The sequence below is a fragment of the Plecotus auritus genome, assembly GCF_963455305.1.
Source record: "Plecotus auritus genome assembly, chromosome: 13".
Classification (NCBI taxonomy): domain Eukaryota; kingdom Metazoa; phylum Chordata; class Mammalia; order Chiroptera; family Vespertilionidae; genus Plecotus; species Plecotus auritus.
This window is the reverse complement of record NC_137779.1, coordinates 19,420,750-19,437,589: the sequence shown is the minus strand read 5'-3', so window position 1 is coordinate 19,437,589 and position 16,840 is coordinate 19,420,750. Positions and strand designations below refer to the sequence as shown.

The following is a 16,840-nucleotide window of genomic DNA, read 5'->3' as shown; positions in this document are numbered from 1 at the left end:
TGATTCTCTCTCATCATTGATGTTTCTCTCTTTCTCCCTTCCTTTCTGAAAAAAAAAAAAAAAAAGAAACATCAATGATGAAAGAGAATCATTGATAGGCTGCCTCCTGCATGCCCCCTACTGGGGATCAAGCCCGCAACCCGGGACCCTTCAGTCCGCAGGCTGACCTATCCACTGAGTCAAACCAGCTAGGGCAAAACCTGCATTTTTTATCTCCGTTCCATGATTCTGTCTTTGGTAGAAAGCAGCTAATTTATGCCTATTTCCCCAAAATACACAATTTAACAGTTATTTTGTGGTTACTTTGTTAATGCTACGTATTAGACCTTTTGTGAGTTATGTTCACGACAAATTAAAAAATATTCCGTGTTACTTATTATTGGTGGATGTAAAGGTGTAAGATGGAGCAGCAGCAGGAAAATTTTTTCCAGAACTAAAAATATTGGGTGATACCAGGCAAAGTCTTAAGAAAGGAAAATAGTTACATTACTTAAGAATTCTAAGTGTGTGTGTCAGTGTGTGTGTGTGTGATTGCTAACAATCCTGTATGTCACCTTCTATTCCTCACTTAGTATAAAGTCCTATTATTTTTGCCATTTAAAAATCGGAATGAAGAAATTTGAAACAAGACAGATAGGTAGGTAGATGGATAGACAGATAAGCAGATTGAGATACACACACACACACACACACACACACACACACACTTACATTTTTCCCCCAGGCAGAAACATTTGACTATTTTGTTTTTCTTTCCAAAGCGTCTCTATCCAGGCCCAAGTCCCTGCTGATTTCCTCTCCATCCACCAAGCTTCTGACATTGGAGGAAGCCCAGGCAAGAACCCAAGCTCAGATCAATTCTCCGCTTGTGACTGAAAACAAGTACATTGAAGTAGGAGAAGGGCCTGCCGCGCTGCAGGGGAAATTTCACACCATCATCGACTTCCCGCTTGAAAGGTAGCGTTCATGGAGCCCTCGTCAGTGTGATTCCTTGGTGTGTGTTCTCTTGGTTTTACCTTGGCCTCTGTGTTTCCCATCCCTCTGCTCCTGCATTGGTTCCGGCCAGTCCCAGGCACTCCTGTGCTCTGCCGGCTGTGGGTGAGACCTCCTAGGGGCTGAGAGGCGTGTTTCTCGCAAAGCGTGGCAACACCACGTCATTTTAAAAAGAAGAGAGTCCGTTGTACAGGGAAAATCGTTAGAAAAATGACACAGTTCACTGACTAGCTTTATAACATTAAGGCGGTTCACTAAGGGGCTTAGTGTTGTGACTTCCTTAGGTGTGAAATGAGGGTGTAGTACCTGCCTCCTATGCTTGGATCTCATTTAAGTGAGATATTACCTGGAAGGCAGTAGCACAGTGCCTGGCCTTCCATAGATGGCAGTCACTGTTCTTAATCCCTGTCTTTGTTTTTGGCTTCATTCACTCTACTCACACCTAAAATCATTTTCCCTAACTCTAGTTTTGGAGTTTTAATATTTCCTATTCCCAAACATGTCTCACTCCTGCTCATTTCCCAGATTGTGAGGGTAGTTCTAAGTGTGGCAGTCTGAAAACTCCCTGCGGGAGTGATCGCTAGTGTGGAAAGCCATGCAGTCGGCTCCCATTCCACGCTCAGCTGCACCGCACGGCTGGCTGCCCTGAGGCGTGTGCCGTGACGGTGGCTGTGCGTTCAGCTGTGCTCGCTGGCTCTGGTTCTCCCCATCCCTTGTCCATTTTCTGTGAGTAAAGAGAGCCCCTTGGATATCTCCGGACGGAAGTGTTTCCCTCTCATAGGAGGAGGCCTCAGAACAAAATGAAAAAGTCCCCTGTGGGCAGCTGGCGCTCCTTTTTCAACTTGGGGAAATCGTCGTCTGTTTCCAAGCGGAAGCTGCAGCGCAACGAGAGCGAGCCCTCGGAGATGAAGGCCATGGCTCTGAAAGGTCAGTGCCCTTCCCCGTCCCTGTCCCCGTGCTGCGCCGAGGGCAGCTGGCCCGCCGACAGGTCACCTCCTCCTGCTGCCGTGGCGTCTCTCTTCTTTCTCTGGACCCATACTCGACACGCTCCAGTGGGGTATGCTGTCTCCTGGAGGCTGCAGTCTGAGGTCACGGTGTCAGCAGGGCCGTGTGTAGGTGTGAACCCTGCCTTGTGCCTCTTCCAGCTTCCGGTGTCACCTGGCATCCCGTGGCTTGTGGTGGCGTCACTCCAGTCTCCGCCTCAGTCTTCAGAGGGCACTTTCCTCTGTCTCTCTGTGTCTGCTCTTCTTAAAGGGACACCGCTCTTCTTTAGGACCTACCCTCAATCCAGTATGGCATCACACTCCTCTTTAGGAAATATAAAAGGAAGATGTTTTTAAATGCATCTCTAAGCTCAAGTTTGTAATCCTTTAGAAAAGAGATTTTTTTCCTATAGGCAACCACTTGAGAACAACAATACATTATGTAGCACCATGCTAGCTTGAGAATGGTTGTCAAAATGTACAACTAATCACCTTGGAAGTGTAAGTACGTGTAGAGAAAAACACGGCTCCTTTTCACCGTCACAGTGACTAACACTCTCATTGTTTGGTTCTGATTCTGAAGGTGGCAGGCCAGAGGGAACCCTCCGATCAGCCAAGAGTGAAGAGTCTCTTACTTCTCTCCATGCAGTCGATGGTAAGAGGAAACGCACCAGTCATTTTATTCTGTATTTCAGAAAAGAACATAACAAGCAAGTATATTTTATAAGTACATGTTTAACAAAGAGGCCACAGAGCATCACTGCTTAAGAATACTAGTATCTATTTAGTGTTTTCCAGTGATGTTTTAATATAGTACCCGTCTCTAATTTCTTCACTTTTGACATAATTGCTATTTAATTTGCATAAGAATGGGTGAATCTGTTGAAGTTAACCATTTATATTTATCAATGCCCAGTGAAAAATTATATGATTAGTATTTCTTAGTTTTCACAATGAGAGCCCAGTATTACAAAGGATAAAATTAAGCAGTTTTGATATGCAAACTAGAAGACTCTTGTCTTGAAAATGGCTAACTTAATGTTAAATTCCATAGATCAGGTCATTTATGGAGGATAATCTTCTTCTCAGGAGGAGGCAGCATAAAGTGAATCTGCTTAAAATGGGGACCGGAGTTGTATGCTAAATAATGCAGAAAGGGTTGATTGTAACTGAAAAAGCAAAACTAAAAGGTTATGAAAATAAGTTTTAGCTTCTGTCTAAAGTCGGGTTATAGTTGCCACTGATTTTCAGAATGAACAAAGCACTACTTCATTGTTGACTTGGAGGGAAATAAAACTCTTTTGACAAAACCATGTAATAATGGAAAGTAGGACGTCCTTGACATCACCTTTGCCTTCTAATCCGTTAGAAAAGGGTTTGTGAAGAAGGCGGCAGGAGGTAAAGAAGGCCCTTTTACGACAATATTCAAGAGCCACCCTGATTGCCCAGGGGTTTTCCTTAGTCTGTTGCTGTTCAATTCGTGCTCTTTGGAAGTACCCTGGGATGTCCTACTAACTGTTCCAGTGGCACCTCCTCGCTGGCCAGTGACTGTGCTGTGATTCAACAAGTCTTCACATGTCACTGCAGTGGGGTGTTCCGCATCTTGTGGGTTTTCCAGGATTTTCCATTTCACTTTAGTTAAGAGAATGCTTCACAAAGCAGTGTGGTGGGCTGGGGAGATGCAAGTATTAAGCAGAAGATAATAGTCAAGGAGGGATTCATTTTACACGTGGCCAGTGCATTAGTGAATGTTTTTATTAAGACAATTTCTACCTCTCGGTGGTACACTTTCACTCTGGCAGCTCTCACCATTGTAATCGAATGCTGAGATGGAGGACTTCTGTCAGGAGGGTGCTTGGCAGTGGCATCAAACTGTGTGATTTGCAAGGGCCTCCACCACTTTCGAGGACTGCCTGCCTGAGAGACTTAGAGCCTGCTCCTAAGGGGGGAAAAAGGAAATTATTTTTGTTTAAGTATCTGAAAGGAATCCTTTACTAAATAGATGTTAATACTTTATAGGATTATAGAGATTTTTTAAACTGAGAAATTGGGGGTTATGAGGATTTTTCCCACTAAAAACAAAACAAAAATCTCTTTTGCTGCTGTATATCCAAAGTACCATTTAAAGTGATTGATCCCACCCAGCCAGTGTGGCTTAGTGGTTGAACATTGACCTAGGAACCAGAAGGTCACGGTTCGATTCCCTCTTAGGGCCACATGCCTGGGTTTCAGGCTTGATCCCCAGTAGTGGGCGTGCAGGAGGCAGCCCATCAACTCATCATTAATCTTTCTATTTCTCTCTCCCTTCCTCTTGGAAATCCATAAAATATGTTTTAAAAATAAATAATAAAAAGAAAGTGATTGATTTTTGTCTCACAAGTCATGTGTGAGGTCAGTGATAAAATAAGACAAAAAGAAATAAAAAACTTGCCTAAAGTCACAACAAAAGTCAGTGTTGGACGAGGGATAGAACCTGGCACCTCCGAGTCCTTTTCCGATTGAAATCGATGGCTGCTGCCTTCTCCCTCCCATCATGTCCGAGGTGCGTGTTCTTGAGCATTTGGCTTGGGGGCCCCGTCTGTGAGCCCCAAGAGCCAGTTACCTGTAAGAAAGGAAGTGCCCTTTCCCTTCCCCGCGTGTCCTCGGTAGGTGACGGGTGGGGGTGCACCTGCGACCTTCACATTGAGCGACTGTTGTCCGTTCACCAGGTGACTCCAAGCTGTTCCGGCCCAGGAGGCCGCGATCCAGCAGCGACGCCCTGAGCGCCTCTTTCAATGGAGAGATGCTGGGGAACCGCTGTAACTCCTACGACAACCTGCCCCACGACAACGAGAGCGAGGAGGACGTGGGGCTGCTCCACATCCCGGCCCTGGTGTCGCCCCCTTCGGCCGAGGATGTGGACCTGAGCCCGCCGGACATGGGCGTGGCCAGCCTGGATTTCGACCCCATGTCATTTCAGTGCAGCCCCCCGAAGGCCGAGGCCGAGGGCCCGGAGAGCGGCGCTGCCTTCTTAGACTCCCCCACGGGACACCCCAAGGATAAACCAAGTGCAAATAAAAAAGACTCGGAAGCCGGTGGCAGCCGGGCCCAGACCCCGGGAAGCACTGCCAGTTCTGAGCCCGTGTCTCCTCTGCAGGAGACACCGAGCCCCTTCTTCACCCTGGACTTGAGCCCGAGTGAAGAGAAATCTGCCAAGCCATCCTCCTTCACGGAGAAGGTTGTCTACGCATTCTCGCCAAATATCGGACGGAAATTAAGCAAATCACCTTCTATGAACATATCTGAGCCCATTTCAGTGACCCTTCCCCCTCGGGTGTCAGAAGTCATCAGCGCGGCCTCCACCACGGCCTCCGCCACGGCAGCCCAGACCCGATCTCCTCCCACCTGGCACACGGGTGTCGACGAAAGTGCCGTCGGAACTAGATCCCCTCCCCAGGTAGGAAAGATGAAGGCAAACGAGAGTGAGGCCCTGGAAGGATGTGAGCCTGGAGTCCAGCCCCCAGGCCTGGCGGCGGCCGCAGAGGTGGAGGTGCCGGCAAAGGAGAAGGAGGAGCCGTGCGTGTCCGACGGTCAGAGTAAGGCTGTACCTTCTGGACAGGCTCAGACAGGTACCGTTTGCTTTCCTCCACTCTTTCTTTAAGCTGAGCGGGATCTTCATTTCCGTGTGCCGCCTGTGCCTTGTAAGGGAGAGATTCACTTCACACCTGCCCTTTAGTCAAAGAGAATGTGGTTCCGGGTGGTGCTGAGTGCTCCAAGCCTTACACTAAAATCAAACAAAACCCCCGGAGGGCCGGTGGTCCTGCGTCCCACTCCATAGAGTCCGCGGGTCTCTTTGGACAGTCAGAATCCATGGATATTTTTTGCACAACTTCATAGCTCTTGATTCTGTTTTCTCTTCTCGTAAAATGCCTGTATTTTAGCCTTCCATGTTAACCAGCCAGCCTCCACCGGTAAAACCATCCTAAGCCATCTGCAAGCACGTGGAGCTTGTGTTCTAAGCCATCTTGCCTGAGCCACATGGGGGACCTGCTTGTTGTAGCAACTCAGGAGGAGGGGCAGGCCTCACCCATGCTCGGTGTTAGTTTTCCTCCGATCCAGATGTTTCTACAGCAGATGTTGCATGTGGGACGGAAGATCGTGGATTGCCATTTTGAAATATGGAAGGCACCTGTTTTTTAGGGATCAAACGGGGAGTGTTGGCTTTCCATAGCTGGGATAACACAAGCTGCCTTTTCACTCTCATTTTTTCTCCCAATTTCCCACCAGGAGCAGTTACCCATGACCCCCCTCAGGAGGCCATTCCTGTCAGTTCAGTGTCTCTTATCCCACCGCCACCGCCTCCGAAAAACGTTGCCCGCCTGTTGGCGCTGGCGTTAGCCGAGTCCGCCCAGCAGGCCTCGACCCAGTCGCTGAAGAGACCAGGCGCTTGCCAGTCTGCTCCTGTGAACTATGGAGACGTGGCAGGGGCTGCGACCGAAGAGAAAATGCCTATTTACTACCCTCATGTTACTCTGGACAAAGCCAATGTCCCCGCCGACGGGCCCGCAGAGCACTTTCTCCTCCCGAACCACGCATCCGGGAGCTGCCAGCAGCTCCTGCCCGACCCGGCCGCCACCCGGGACCAAGCCCGTCCCAGCGCCCCCGAGCCCGGGCAGCAGCCCCGCCAGGCCGACTTCCAGCCCCATCCAGCCTGTGTATCTGGGAGCCCGGAACAGGCCAGTACCACTGCAGGCCCCTTAAGAGACTCGAAGTCTGACGAGCACATCGGTTTCCCGGACGACCAGTCTGGGAAGACCACCGGGCCGACCGTCTCCTTTGCGGATGAGGACCAGACTCAAGTTCACTTCTACAGCGGAGATCAGCCGCCTTCTTATCTCGGTGCAAGTGTGGATAAGCCCCATCACCCCTCACAACTTACTGACAAATCTCCCACACCCTCTCGAGACAAACCCTACCCTCCTCCTGGGTCCCCCGAGGAGCCTGTCGGCACAGCCAGCCTGGCTTACGTGGCAGCGGCTGCGGCAGTGGCTGACACTGGCGCCTGGGAAGCCAGCTGGGAGCCGGCGGAGCAGCCCACCGCGGCAGATTTTGCCGCCGCCACCCTTCAGCGTCCTCACAGAACCCATCGGCCCCTTCCCCCACCTCCTTCCCAGAGACCAGCAGAGCCGTTACCAGCTGTGGGGCAGGTACCAGCAGCCGCCTGTGTAGGATTAAATAATTCCCACAAGGTAAGAAGCGGGGGGCGAGTCAAGGAAAGGAAAGGCACTTTTTGCAAAGGTCTGTCACTTAGCAGGGTGTGTTATCTTGGAGTCAGGCACAGTATCGATTTTCCAGTCCTCGGGCAGGTTTTCATGAAGCGTTTCCCCTTGGAGGTTGGGATCTGCCTTCTCCTCGATGCTGGTTTTTCTCAGGAAGGAGCAGTTACACAATGACCGTGGTCTAACCGCGTCTGCCCGCTGCTGCCTCCCGCCAGCCAGCCTCCGGGTAGTTTCTTCAGAGCGATACCAGAGGTGATAGTCAGTGAGTCAGACGGGGCTTCGGGTATCAGGGCTGCGGGTTCTCCCGGCACCGGCACTGACTCATCGTGATCTCGGGCAAGTCATTGAACCTCGCCCACTGCTTATTCGCCTCTGCCCGATACAGGCGGTTTAGTCTCAGGACGTGTGTAAGGCGTTCTGCCTTGCACACTTCTTAGAAGTGTGAGCTTGATTTCTCCACACGAAGCAGCAGGTTCTGCAGTCCAGCGAGCACCCATTTTGACGAGAGAATGTTGTACGCAAAATGCTAAGGTTTCTTCCTAAAAAAAAAAAAAAATGCCCCAGGTGTTCTGGGATCCCCTTGAACTAGTCTTCTGTAGAGGAAGGACGCTGTTTCTACAGCTGCATTGCAAGGCGGGGTGTTTGCAGCCCTGGCCTCTGCAGCCACCCCAGGGCGGGTCGAAGGCAGCGGGGGCAGTACCTGCTGGAGTTCAGTGCCCCCTGGGGCTTACAACTCCTCACTTCAAACATCTCTCCAGAGAGAACCCCTCTCTTGGTTTAGCAAAGGGTTCCAGCTGCTGGCCAGCCTGAGCTGGGCAGAGTCGGCACAGATTTTTAAGCGTGACTATTATGTGATTAAACCTCTGTTTTGGTCTGCACGTTAAGACAGTGTCACAGGCAACCTCCTCTCACATCTCAAACCCATCACCAGCTAGAACAGACCTCACGATGGAGGTGGCCGCCCCGCCAGGTGGCCGCGCAGGCCGTTTCCTGGCTGTGGGGACAGGGTGCCTGCGGTTCTGGCCAGCGCGACCGCATGGCTGGGGGAATTTCAAGCTGCTACCCACACAGCCTCAGCTTGTGAGTTACCCGTGTGATGGTGCTGACCCCACAGAGGGGAGCACAGAAGATAAACTCACGCTGTCCTCATTTTTCCGTAGGTCCCAGGAATAGTTCCCACTCCGGAGAGGCCACCGGAACCCAGGGCCGCAGATGACCCTGCTCCCGGCCTTGTGGGTGACGGCGGGGCTGCCGCTCCGTGTCCCGTCTCTGCTCCCACTGTGTGTCCTGCTGTCCAGCCGGGCCTCCCCGAAAAGCTGCGGGAAGGTCCCCGCGCGCCCCCACTGCACCTGCGTGCGGAGTCCGCCCCTGTACATGCCCCCTGCGGCTTCCCGGCCCCCGTGCCCCCCGCCCGGACGATGGAGAGTAAAGTCGCGGCCGCCATCCACTGCAGCGGTGCAGAGGCGGCGGGCGGCGCCAGCTACCATCCCTTCGCCTCCGCTGCCTCGGCCATCGGGGATGATGTCTTGCCTTTGCCACTTCCCGTCCCACAGCCGAAGCACGCGCCTCAGAAAGCCACTTACTCCACCTTCACGAGGCCCGATGTCACCCCTGAGCCCTTCGGTCCGGAAAACTGTGTGCATTTCAACATGACTCCAAACTGCCAGTACCGCCCCCAGAGCGTGCCTCCCCATCACAGCAGCCTGGAGCCGCACCACGCCTATGGGGCCCGGTCCGAGCCGCCAGCCTCCCTGGGTCCCCGTTACAACACCTACGTGGCCCCGGGGAGAAGCGCGTCGGGACACCACTCCAAGCCATGCGGCCGCGTCGAATATGTGTCTTCTCTGAGCTCATCTATTCGGGGTGGCTGCTACCCAGAAGACATCCCCCCCTACCCCACCATCCGGAGGGTGCAGTCTCTCCACACCCCTCCGGCTGCCATGATCCGCTCTGTCCCCATCTCCCGGACGGAGGTGCCCCCCGACGACGAGCCGGCCTACTGCCCGAGGCCCCTGTACCAGTACAAGCCATACCCGGCCTCCCAGGCCCGCTCGGACTACCACGTCACGCAGCTGCAGCCTTACTTTGAGAATGGCCGGGTGCACTACCGGTACAGCCCCTACTCCAGCTCCTCCGGCTCCTACTACAGCCCTGACGGCGCCCTGTGCGATGTGGACGCCTACGGCACCGTGCAGCTGCGGCCCCTGCACCGCCTGCCCAGCCGCGACTTCGCCTTCCACAACCCTCGGCTGCAGGGGAAGAGCCTGTACGGGTACGCCGGGCTGCCGCCCCGGCCCCGGGCCACCCTGACCGGCTATTTCTCCGGTAATGACCACGGTGTCGTCAGCATGCCCCCGGCCACCGACGGGAAGCACACTTACACCTCGTGGGACTTGGAGGACATGGAGAAGTACCACATGCAGTCCATCCGCAGGGAGAGCCGGGCCCGGCAGAAGGTGAAGGGGCCCGTCATGTCCCAGTACGATAACATGAGCCCGGCCCTGCAGGACGAGCTGGGTGGGATCTATGTCATCCACCTGCGCAGCAAATCCGATCCTGGGAAAACTGGACTTCTCTCCGTGGCCGAGGGCAAGGAGGCCCGGCCCCCAGGGAAGGCCCTCAGCCCCGAGGGCGGCGACCCCTTCTACCGGAAGCACCCGGAGGCCGAGCTGGACAGGGCCCATCACCACGGCGGGCACGGCAACGGGCAGCCGGAGAAACCGTCCCTCCCGCAGAAGCAGAGCAGCCTCAGGAACCGCAAGCTCCACGACTCGGGCTGCGGCCTCCCTGAGCACAGGGCACACCAGGAAGCAAGCCATAGGCACCTGTGCGAGCCGAAAAACGGGCCCCCGCACCCCCAGGGAGCCGGCCACTTGGATTACGGGTCCAAAGGGAGTCCGGACGCCTGTGAGCCCGCCAGCTACCATAACTCTGGAGGGAAGTACATGACCGTGGGCCCCGAGTCTTTGCGACTGAACCACAAAGAGACGAGGCTCTGCAAAGAGCTGGAGAGGCCTCGGGCCAGGCAGCCCCCCGCCCCAGACAAACACCCCCGAGACTGCTACCCGGAGGAGGAGCCGCTCGGCCAGGCCTCGGTCCCACCGCCGAAGCCGGAGCGGAGTCACAGCCTGAAGCTCCATCACACCCAGAGCGGGGAGCGGGACCCCGGGGCGCTGTGCCAGTACCCAGTGCACGGCCGGCGTCAGGGCAGCCTGGCCACCGTGTCCCAGTACGACAACCTGGAGGGCTACCACTCCCCGCCCCAGCTGCAGCGAGGAGGCTTCGTGGGAGGAGCCGTGGGGGCCTACCTGCCCCCGGGCTTCGCCCACCCACAGAGCAGGACCTACGCCACCGCGCTGGGGCAGGGCGCCTTCCTGCCCGCAGAGCTGTCCCTGCAGCACCCCGAAACCCAGGTCCATGCGGAATGAGCCCCGAGAGCAATAGAGTTGAAGCAGCCTCTGCTGGACAGTGGACTGTTCTATTTTTTTCAGTAACCAAAAAGATTAAAAAAAAAAAAAAAGAAAAAGAAAAAGAAAAAAGCTACAAACCCCCCAACCACATTCAGAAACAAAACATAGTAAGAAAAGTCAATTGCCACCTTTCTCCCCTTCCTGTTTCATTTCCGCCTCTGAGGACTCGCTTTGTCACCAGACGAGGGCCGAGTGGCTGTAAAGCACGGTGTTGACAGCCTAGCCGAGAGCCTGTCGCCACCTAGCGCGCATCCGTGAGAGCCCAGGACTGCCCGGACCTGCGTTCGATGTGGCTTTGTCCTCCGAGTGCCGGCGGCATACTTCAGAGCGGCTGCCATCCGTCTCCTTTTGCGTTCCTGCCGACGTGTCCCGGGCCCACGTCGCTGGCTCAGGCTGGCACTCAGCTCTCACGTCATTCTCCCCATCTCGTGTTAAATTCCAACTGAGAAAAAAACCCTGATCCTTCAGCTAAGTCAGTTGAACCTTTAGCAGATTCTGACTAAAACATACAGGGAGTAAGACTAAGCATTTAGTAAAGAGTCATCAGAGAGAGTCAAACCATGTCGGCCTAGGCTGCCCCGTGTCCTGCGCATCCTTATTTCTCACAGGTGTGTCTCAGCTCCGAGAACAGGCTCAGATCCCCATCGGGCTCAGATCCCCATTGGGCTCAGATCCCCGAGAAGAGGTGGTCAAAGGCAGAAGCAGACATCCTCAGGCGGGCGCCAGGGGGCGCTGGTAGCACCAGAGAGCTCTGTCCCTGCTTCCAGTGGGCCCTCTGCCTTCAGTTTCCGTTTCTCTTAAGGGGAGTTAGTGACTTGTAACCCTAGTAAAAAACATTTCACACCATTTATTTCCCTAAAGCAACTTTTTCCATTAAAAATGAAAACAACCCCCAGCATGGTTTGACTAGATAGACACGTAATTGATCATGATGGCAAACTTACACGTTAATTCCTGTTTCTCAACCGGACTGCAGGTTTCCTGGGAATTCTTAAAGTAGCTCTGTCGTCCCTGTTAGTAAACCTGCAATAGCCGTGTAGTACCCAGCCCCGTGTCACCGTGGGCATTCCCGCCGTGACTTGTGTGCCCTGAGGAATGGCGTGCTGTTTGCTCACTCCCTCTGCTATCACAGTCTACTGTAACTGCCATCGACACCAGCATTTCCGGTACCATTCTGATAACTCTGGGGGCCTGTTACACATGCCCCACGCCCAGAACTTTCTTTTGAAAGTTGCACTCATTCCTGATTCGAGTTGGACTAGGCACCTCTAGCCCAACGCAATTCCATTTTCTCAGCTCACCCCGAACACGTGCGCCAGGCGAGCCAGGCAGTCCTGCCTTTACGTGGACGCGTGTCGATTGTCATTTCATTCCAGGACTCTTAGTGACACTTGATTTTTATACATCCACACCTGGGGGCTTTCATTCCATTCACTGGATGGTCGCTGCTCTGGCTTTTTTACCACTTGGAATTAACTTGTATTTAGAGCAAAGGAAGAAATCTTTTAAGAGGCTAAATTTATGCTGCTATTATTGCTGTGAATTTGTATAAAGATTAGGAGTCATGCCAGTTCCTTTTTTATTTAATAAAAACAAAAAAAAACGTGTGATTGCATTTTAAGGGTTTATATTTAGGAAAAGAAATAAAGTTTTAAGAATAACACGTTTATTTATATGTGAAAATACTCAGTAAGGTTTTCCTTGGTTCCCCCAGAATTGATCAGAGGGATTCCGTCAGGATCCTGATAGAAGAAACCCCGAGAGCGATCTGTGAAGAGGCCTGTGGGCTGTGGGCCTTCCCGTTAAAGGTGCAGACCCGCTGGCCCAGCGTCGAGTTAGGCAGCCTGGCAGGCTCCCATTCGGTACACGGACCGCGGGTGCTGTGACAGGAGTTTGGTCTTTGGTGAACAGACGGCACTAGTTTTATTTTATTTTTCACTTTAACCATCTCTTTATCAAGTGGGCAGCCCGTTGCCCTTCGTGATCACACGGCCCTATGTTCCCCCGGCAGCATGGCCGTCGGAGAGAGCTGCTGTGGCGGGGACGTAGATGGCTTTAATGACAGGTTTTTCCCTCAATATTTGGTAAAGTGTCATCCTGGTAAAACATTTCACACCGTTTGTTCTCATAAAGCTATATATATATATATATTATTTTTAGTAAAAAGAAAAAGGATTTAGAAGGATGTGAGTCCAGAAGGGTGTGGCTGGAAAGTCCCCCCGTCCAGTCTTCATACTCGTGGATTTGTGGTCACACACGTTGACTCCTGCGACCGAAGTCTTTTATAAACACGACGGTCAATTCCTCAAAGCAGTTATTTTACTCATGTCCTATGGGCTCAGAAATATCAGGTAAATATTTTGATTACAGAAAAAAGACTCAAATTACCGGTATGAGTGTGAAACACGAACTCTAGGTACAGTCCAGCGTTGTTTCACTTCATGTGTGTAGAAACAGCCTTAACTTTGGAGTTTGTTATTTAAGGGACTCTGCCTGTGTCTTTCCCTCTCTAATACCATCGGGTAAAAATCAGATGGCAAATCACTGTGAGCCGGGTTACCTCAGCTAGTCCGCCTGTGCGACTTCCCAGATAGTGTGATGAAGGATCGTTCCTTTCCAGTGGTGGCGTGGAGCATGCTGGTCAAGGAAATGGAGCTGCCTTATGCATCCAACCCATATTTCTATTAGTATTTTCATAATCCCATCTCCAGGTTTTATCTTTGGCAAGATCCTGATGCCACAGTGCATGGTTTGATCGAAATCAATATTTCCCCGGGTGTCTTGGCCAGAGACGTTGCTAACAGCCCCAGAGGTGCCATTCTCTTGTCACTAAATTTCATCTGAGCCTTATTGCTTACTGTCTTCAGTTTCCTTTTAAAACGCTATCCCTGGATGGCCCCACGGGGAGGCCTGCACTTTTTTATAATGACGGCATTTTTAGAAAACGGTTAGGGTCAGGTTGAAAATTCTAGGACTCGTCTGTACAGGATGTGGAGAGGCGGTTCACACATCTGAGGCGGCAGTAGATGCACGCAATGTGAATCTGACATCTGCCCCTTCTGCTAACACAGGAGCCTGCCACGGCCACGTGTCTGTCCCCCGCCCTGCCCACCACCCATCCAGTATCGCAAAGCGTTGTCTGAGCAGGGTGTGTAAGGAAGTGATGATGAAAGCAAGAGTATGTCAGGAGGTTCCTTCCCAGTGGTTAGAGGCATGTGACTGTCAGTGCTGTGTGGGGCCGAAACGCCGGGGATGGTGTGTGCGGGCTCGGCCTTGTCCCATCCGTACTGTTAAGTGTTCAGAGATTAAAATGGTTATTTTACAGTTTAGATTCTGAGGTGGCAAAACCTGAGTTTTCAACCATGGCCTGCATGAGAGAAGCATCCTAGGACGTCGTAGACCACACTTTTGAGTTCTTTCATTTTAATTTATATGGTGGTTTTTTTATGTTCGAATATTTCTGTGAACCCGTGTAAATTGTTACTGCATATACAGCTTGTGTATTTTTGTAAATAGTTTTGTGATTTATTTCTCGATCCATATGTAAATATTTAGAGTCTCATTTCTTTAAAACTCATTTGAAGCTGAGCTGTGGGTTTGGGGTTTTGTTTGCTTCTTTGTTTTGGTTTGGGGGGGTGGGGCGGGGTGGGGGAGAGAAGGGCTTTTGTACTATGATAATCCAGACGGAGAATTCTGTGGTTTCAAGCAAATGTCCCACTTGAACGCAATTCAAATATCAACAAAACTATTTCAGGTTAAAACAGACTTCTTTGTGTGTGCTTCCTTCTTAACCTAATATGGATGATAACCAACTAGATGGGGTGATTGACTGGGGCGATTAGTATTTAAATAACAGATTATTATTCTGAAGGGGCTTTTATTTGGCAGGAGGGGTTAATGCCTCCTGTGTGTACCTGTTTGCCACAGTATGCTGTCTGGCCAACATTTCCCGGGTGAAGCAGCATCTTTGAAGCTGAGAGGACCCTTAATCTCATGGGCTGCCCTGGGGAGGCTGGGCACTGCTACCGCCGCCTGGCTCAGAGCTGGCGGTCCCCATCCAGGGAGCAGTTGGCTTCTTAGCTCAGGATCCTCCAGATGGGATTCTGAATAACAGGCCTGTGTCTAGATTCCCACAGAGCACCTTGGCTCCTGATTGCTTATCAGAGTGCAATGACCAGAAAAAAACCACCTCTTCCACTTGCTCACCGGTGGCCAGCTGGTTGGTGGCCAAGCCAGATAAAGTGCGTGAGTCGGGCACGTGCATTGAGCAGCCCAGCTGCCTGACGGGCTCCTGAGCGCACTCCTGTGCCAGGTTCTCAGAAAGGAGACATTTCAGTATCAACCAGCACTTTTGGAGGGGAAAACACACACCTCTTCCAGAGGAAGCCAGGGAAACCCTAGTTTTCTTACCGGAAGTCACAAATTACAAACCACTCTTCGTTCTAAAGCTATTAGAGTGTTTCCCTTTTTGCCAGAAACGGGATATTGCCTGTGGTCCAGGTGACCCTGGGGAGCCAGCCCTGCTTACATGCCTGCCCCCCATGCTCCAGACTGTAAGCAAAGACGTAACACCTGCCCTCGGTAAACACTCCCAGACCTGAAGGTGTCCCTGTGGGACCTGCTCATATGGGATTGAAGAAAAGACGTGGGTGACATTTCCACTGTGTGTACTGAATTTTCTGGGTCTCTCCTTCCCATTGCCAACTATTTCATCACCAAATTTTCGTCACACCTGATGAGAATGTAGTACGTACTTCTTAGAGTGCACCCTTGAGTGACTGGTGACAGGTGCATTGGTGGAGCTGGCGATTTTAATCATCTAGCTCTATGTGGAAAGGCACATTTTGAAGTAACACCAACCCCCCCTCACAGTTCAACTTCCGATTGACTCTTGTTTCTCCTAATTCATGGGTGAGGCCAGGGTGCGGAGGTGTGAGTGCTGGAGCCAAGTCCGGACCAAGTGTGCTGGACCCGAGTTCCCACTCTAATAAAGGACAGCTTGCCAGTGGAGAGTTGCATGTGACTGCCACTTACAAATTCTAAAACCCTTGCTGAATGCAACCTTCCGCAAGGATTCCTAAAACTCTAAGCCGTGGCTTTTCCATCTTTAAAAGGGAAATAATAGTACCTGCTGCGTAGGGTTGCTTGGAGGACTAAATGAAATAATCCATGTTTCTAAAGGGCTCCTCCAGAGAGCATGTGCCCTGACCTGGAATCAAACCAGTGACCCATTCAAGGCATCCAAGACTTTTACTTTGAAATGGTGCAAGGCCGCCCAGCAGTTAAAGAAAAGGGTTAGATGATGCTTAGACCATTACTAGAGGCCCAGTGCATGAAATTCGTGCATGGGTAGGGTCCCTAGCAGCTGCCATCTGCCAGCTGGGGCCTCCCTTCCCCACTGCTGGCTGCTGGCCAGGGCTTTCCTTCATTCCGCGCCATCCCCTGGTGGTCAGCAGACGTCATAGCAAGCAATCAAACTTCCAAAGGGACACTTTGCATATTAGGCTTATATATATATGTAAAGATATCACCAAGGATTTAATCAGTCGGGTCAGTCTGCTTGCAAAGCTGATGTTTCACACAGTTGAGGTACATTTTGCAGGAACAGCCTCGGCAAGGACATGGATCAGGGGTTGACATGAGACTTCCCAGTGGGATGCAGCATGACTCAGCATTAGGGAAGCCCCTGCTTTCGAAAAATACGTTGCAGTTGCCCGGCCAGTGTGGCTCAGTGGTTGAGCGTTGACCCATGAACCAAGAGGCCACTGGTTTGATTTCCAGTCAGGACACATGCCCAGATTTTGTCTCAATCCCCAGTAGGGGGAGTGCAGGAGGCAGCCAATCAATGATGTTTCTCTCTCATGGAAGCTTCTATCCCTCTCCCTCTCTAAAAATCAATAAAAACATTTAAAAAATAAAAATATGCTGCAGTTACTCAGTGGAAACCTTTCTGTGGATAGCACTGAGGACGACACTGAGCGATGCCCACGCTCCGGATTAGAGATGTTCTCTCCATTTCGCTCCATTGGCCTGCTGACTGCGGCTCAGGGCCATGGGCGGATGAGCCTCTGAGAGACCCTTCTCTGCTGACGAAGTTGCCCCCGACAGGTGCGCCTCCTTGTGTTGCCCACCTGCT

At 51.9% G+C, this 16,840-nt stretch overlaps 1 protein-coding gene across 2 annotated transcripts in view; it reads left to right on the top strand.

Annotated features, from left to right (window-relative positions):
• Nucleotides 1-14,455, top strand: part of ARHGAP32 (Rho GTPase activating protein 32) — a 194,294-nt gene extending 179,839 nt beyond the window's left edge. For both annotated transcript variants that reach the window (XM_080649766.1, XM_080649765.1), the window contains 6 exons: nucleotides 762-957; nucleotides 1,775-1,920; nucleotides 2,560-2,631; nucleotides 4,685-5,584; nucleotides 6,243-7,204; nucleotides 8,395-14,455. In XM_080649766.1, the coding sequence (XP_080505892.1) occupies nucleotides 762-957; nucleotides 1,775-1,920; nucleotides 2,560-2,631; nucleotides 4,685-5,584; nucleotides 6,243-7,204; nucleotides 8,395-10,662 (4,544 nt within the window). In that variant the 3' untranslated portion in view covers nucleotides 10,663-14,455. The remainder of the gene's footprint in view (nucleotides 1-761; nucleotides 958-1,774; nucleotides 1,921-2,559; nucleotides 2,632-4,684; nucleotides 5,585-6,242; nucleotides 7,205-8,394) is intronic.
• Nucleotides 14,456-16,840: the final 2,385 nt, after the last annotated feature.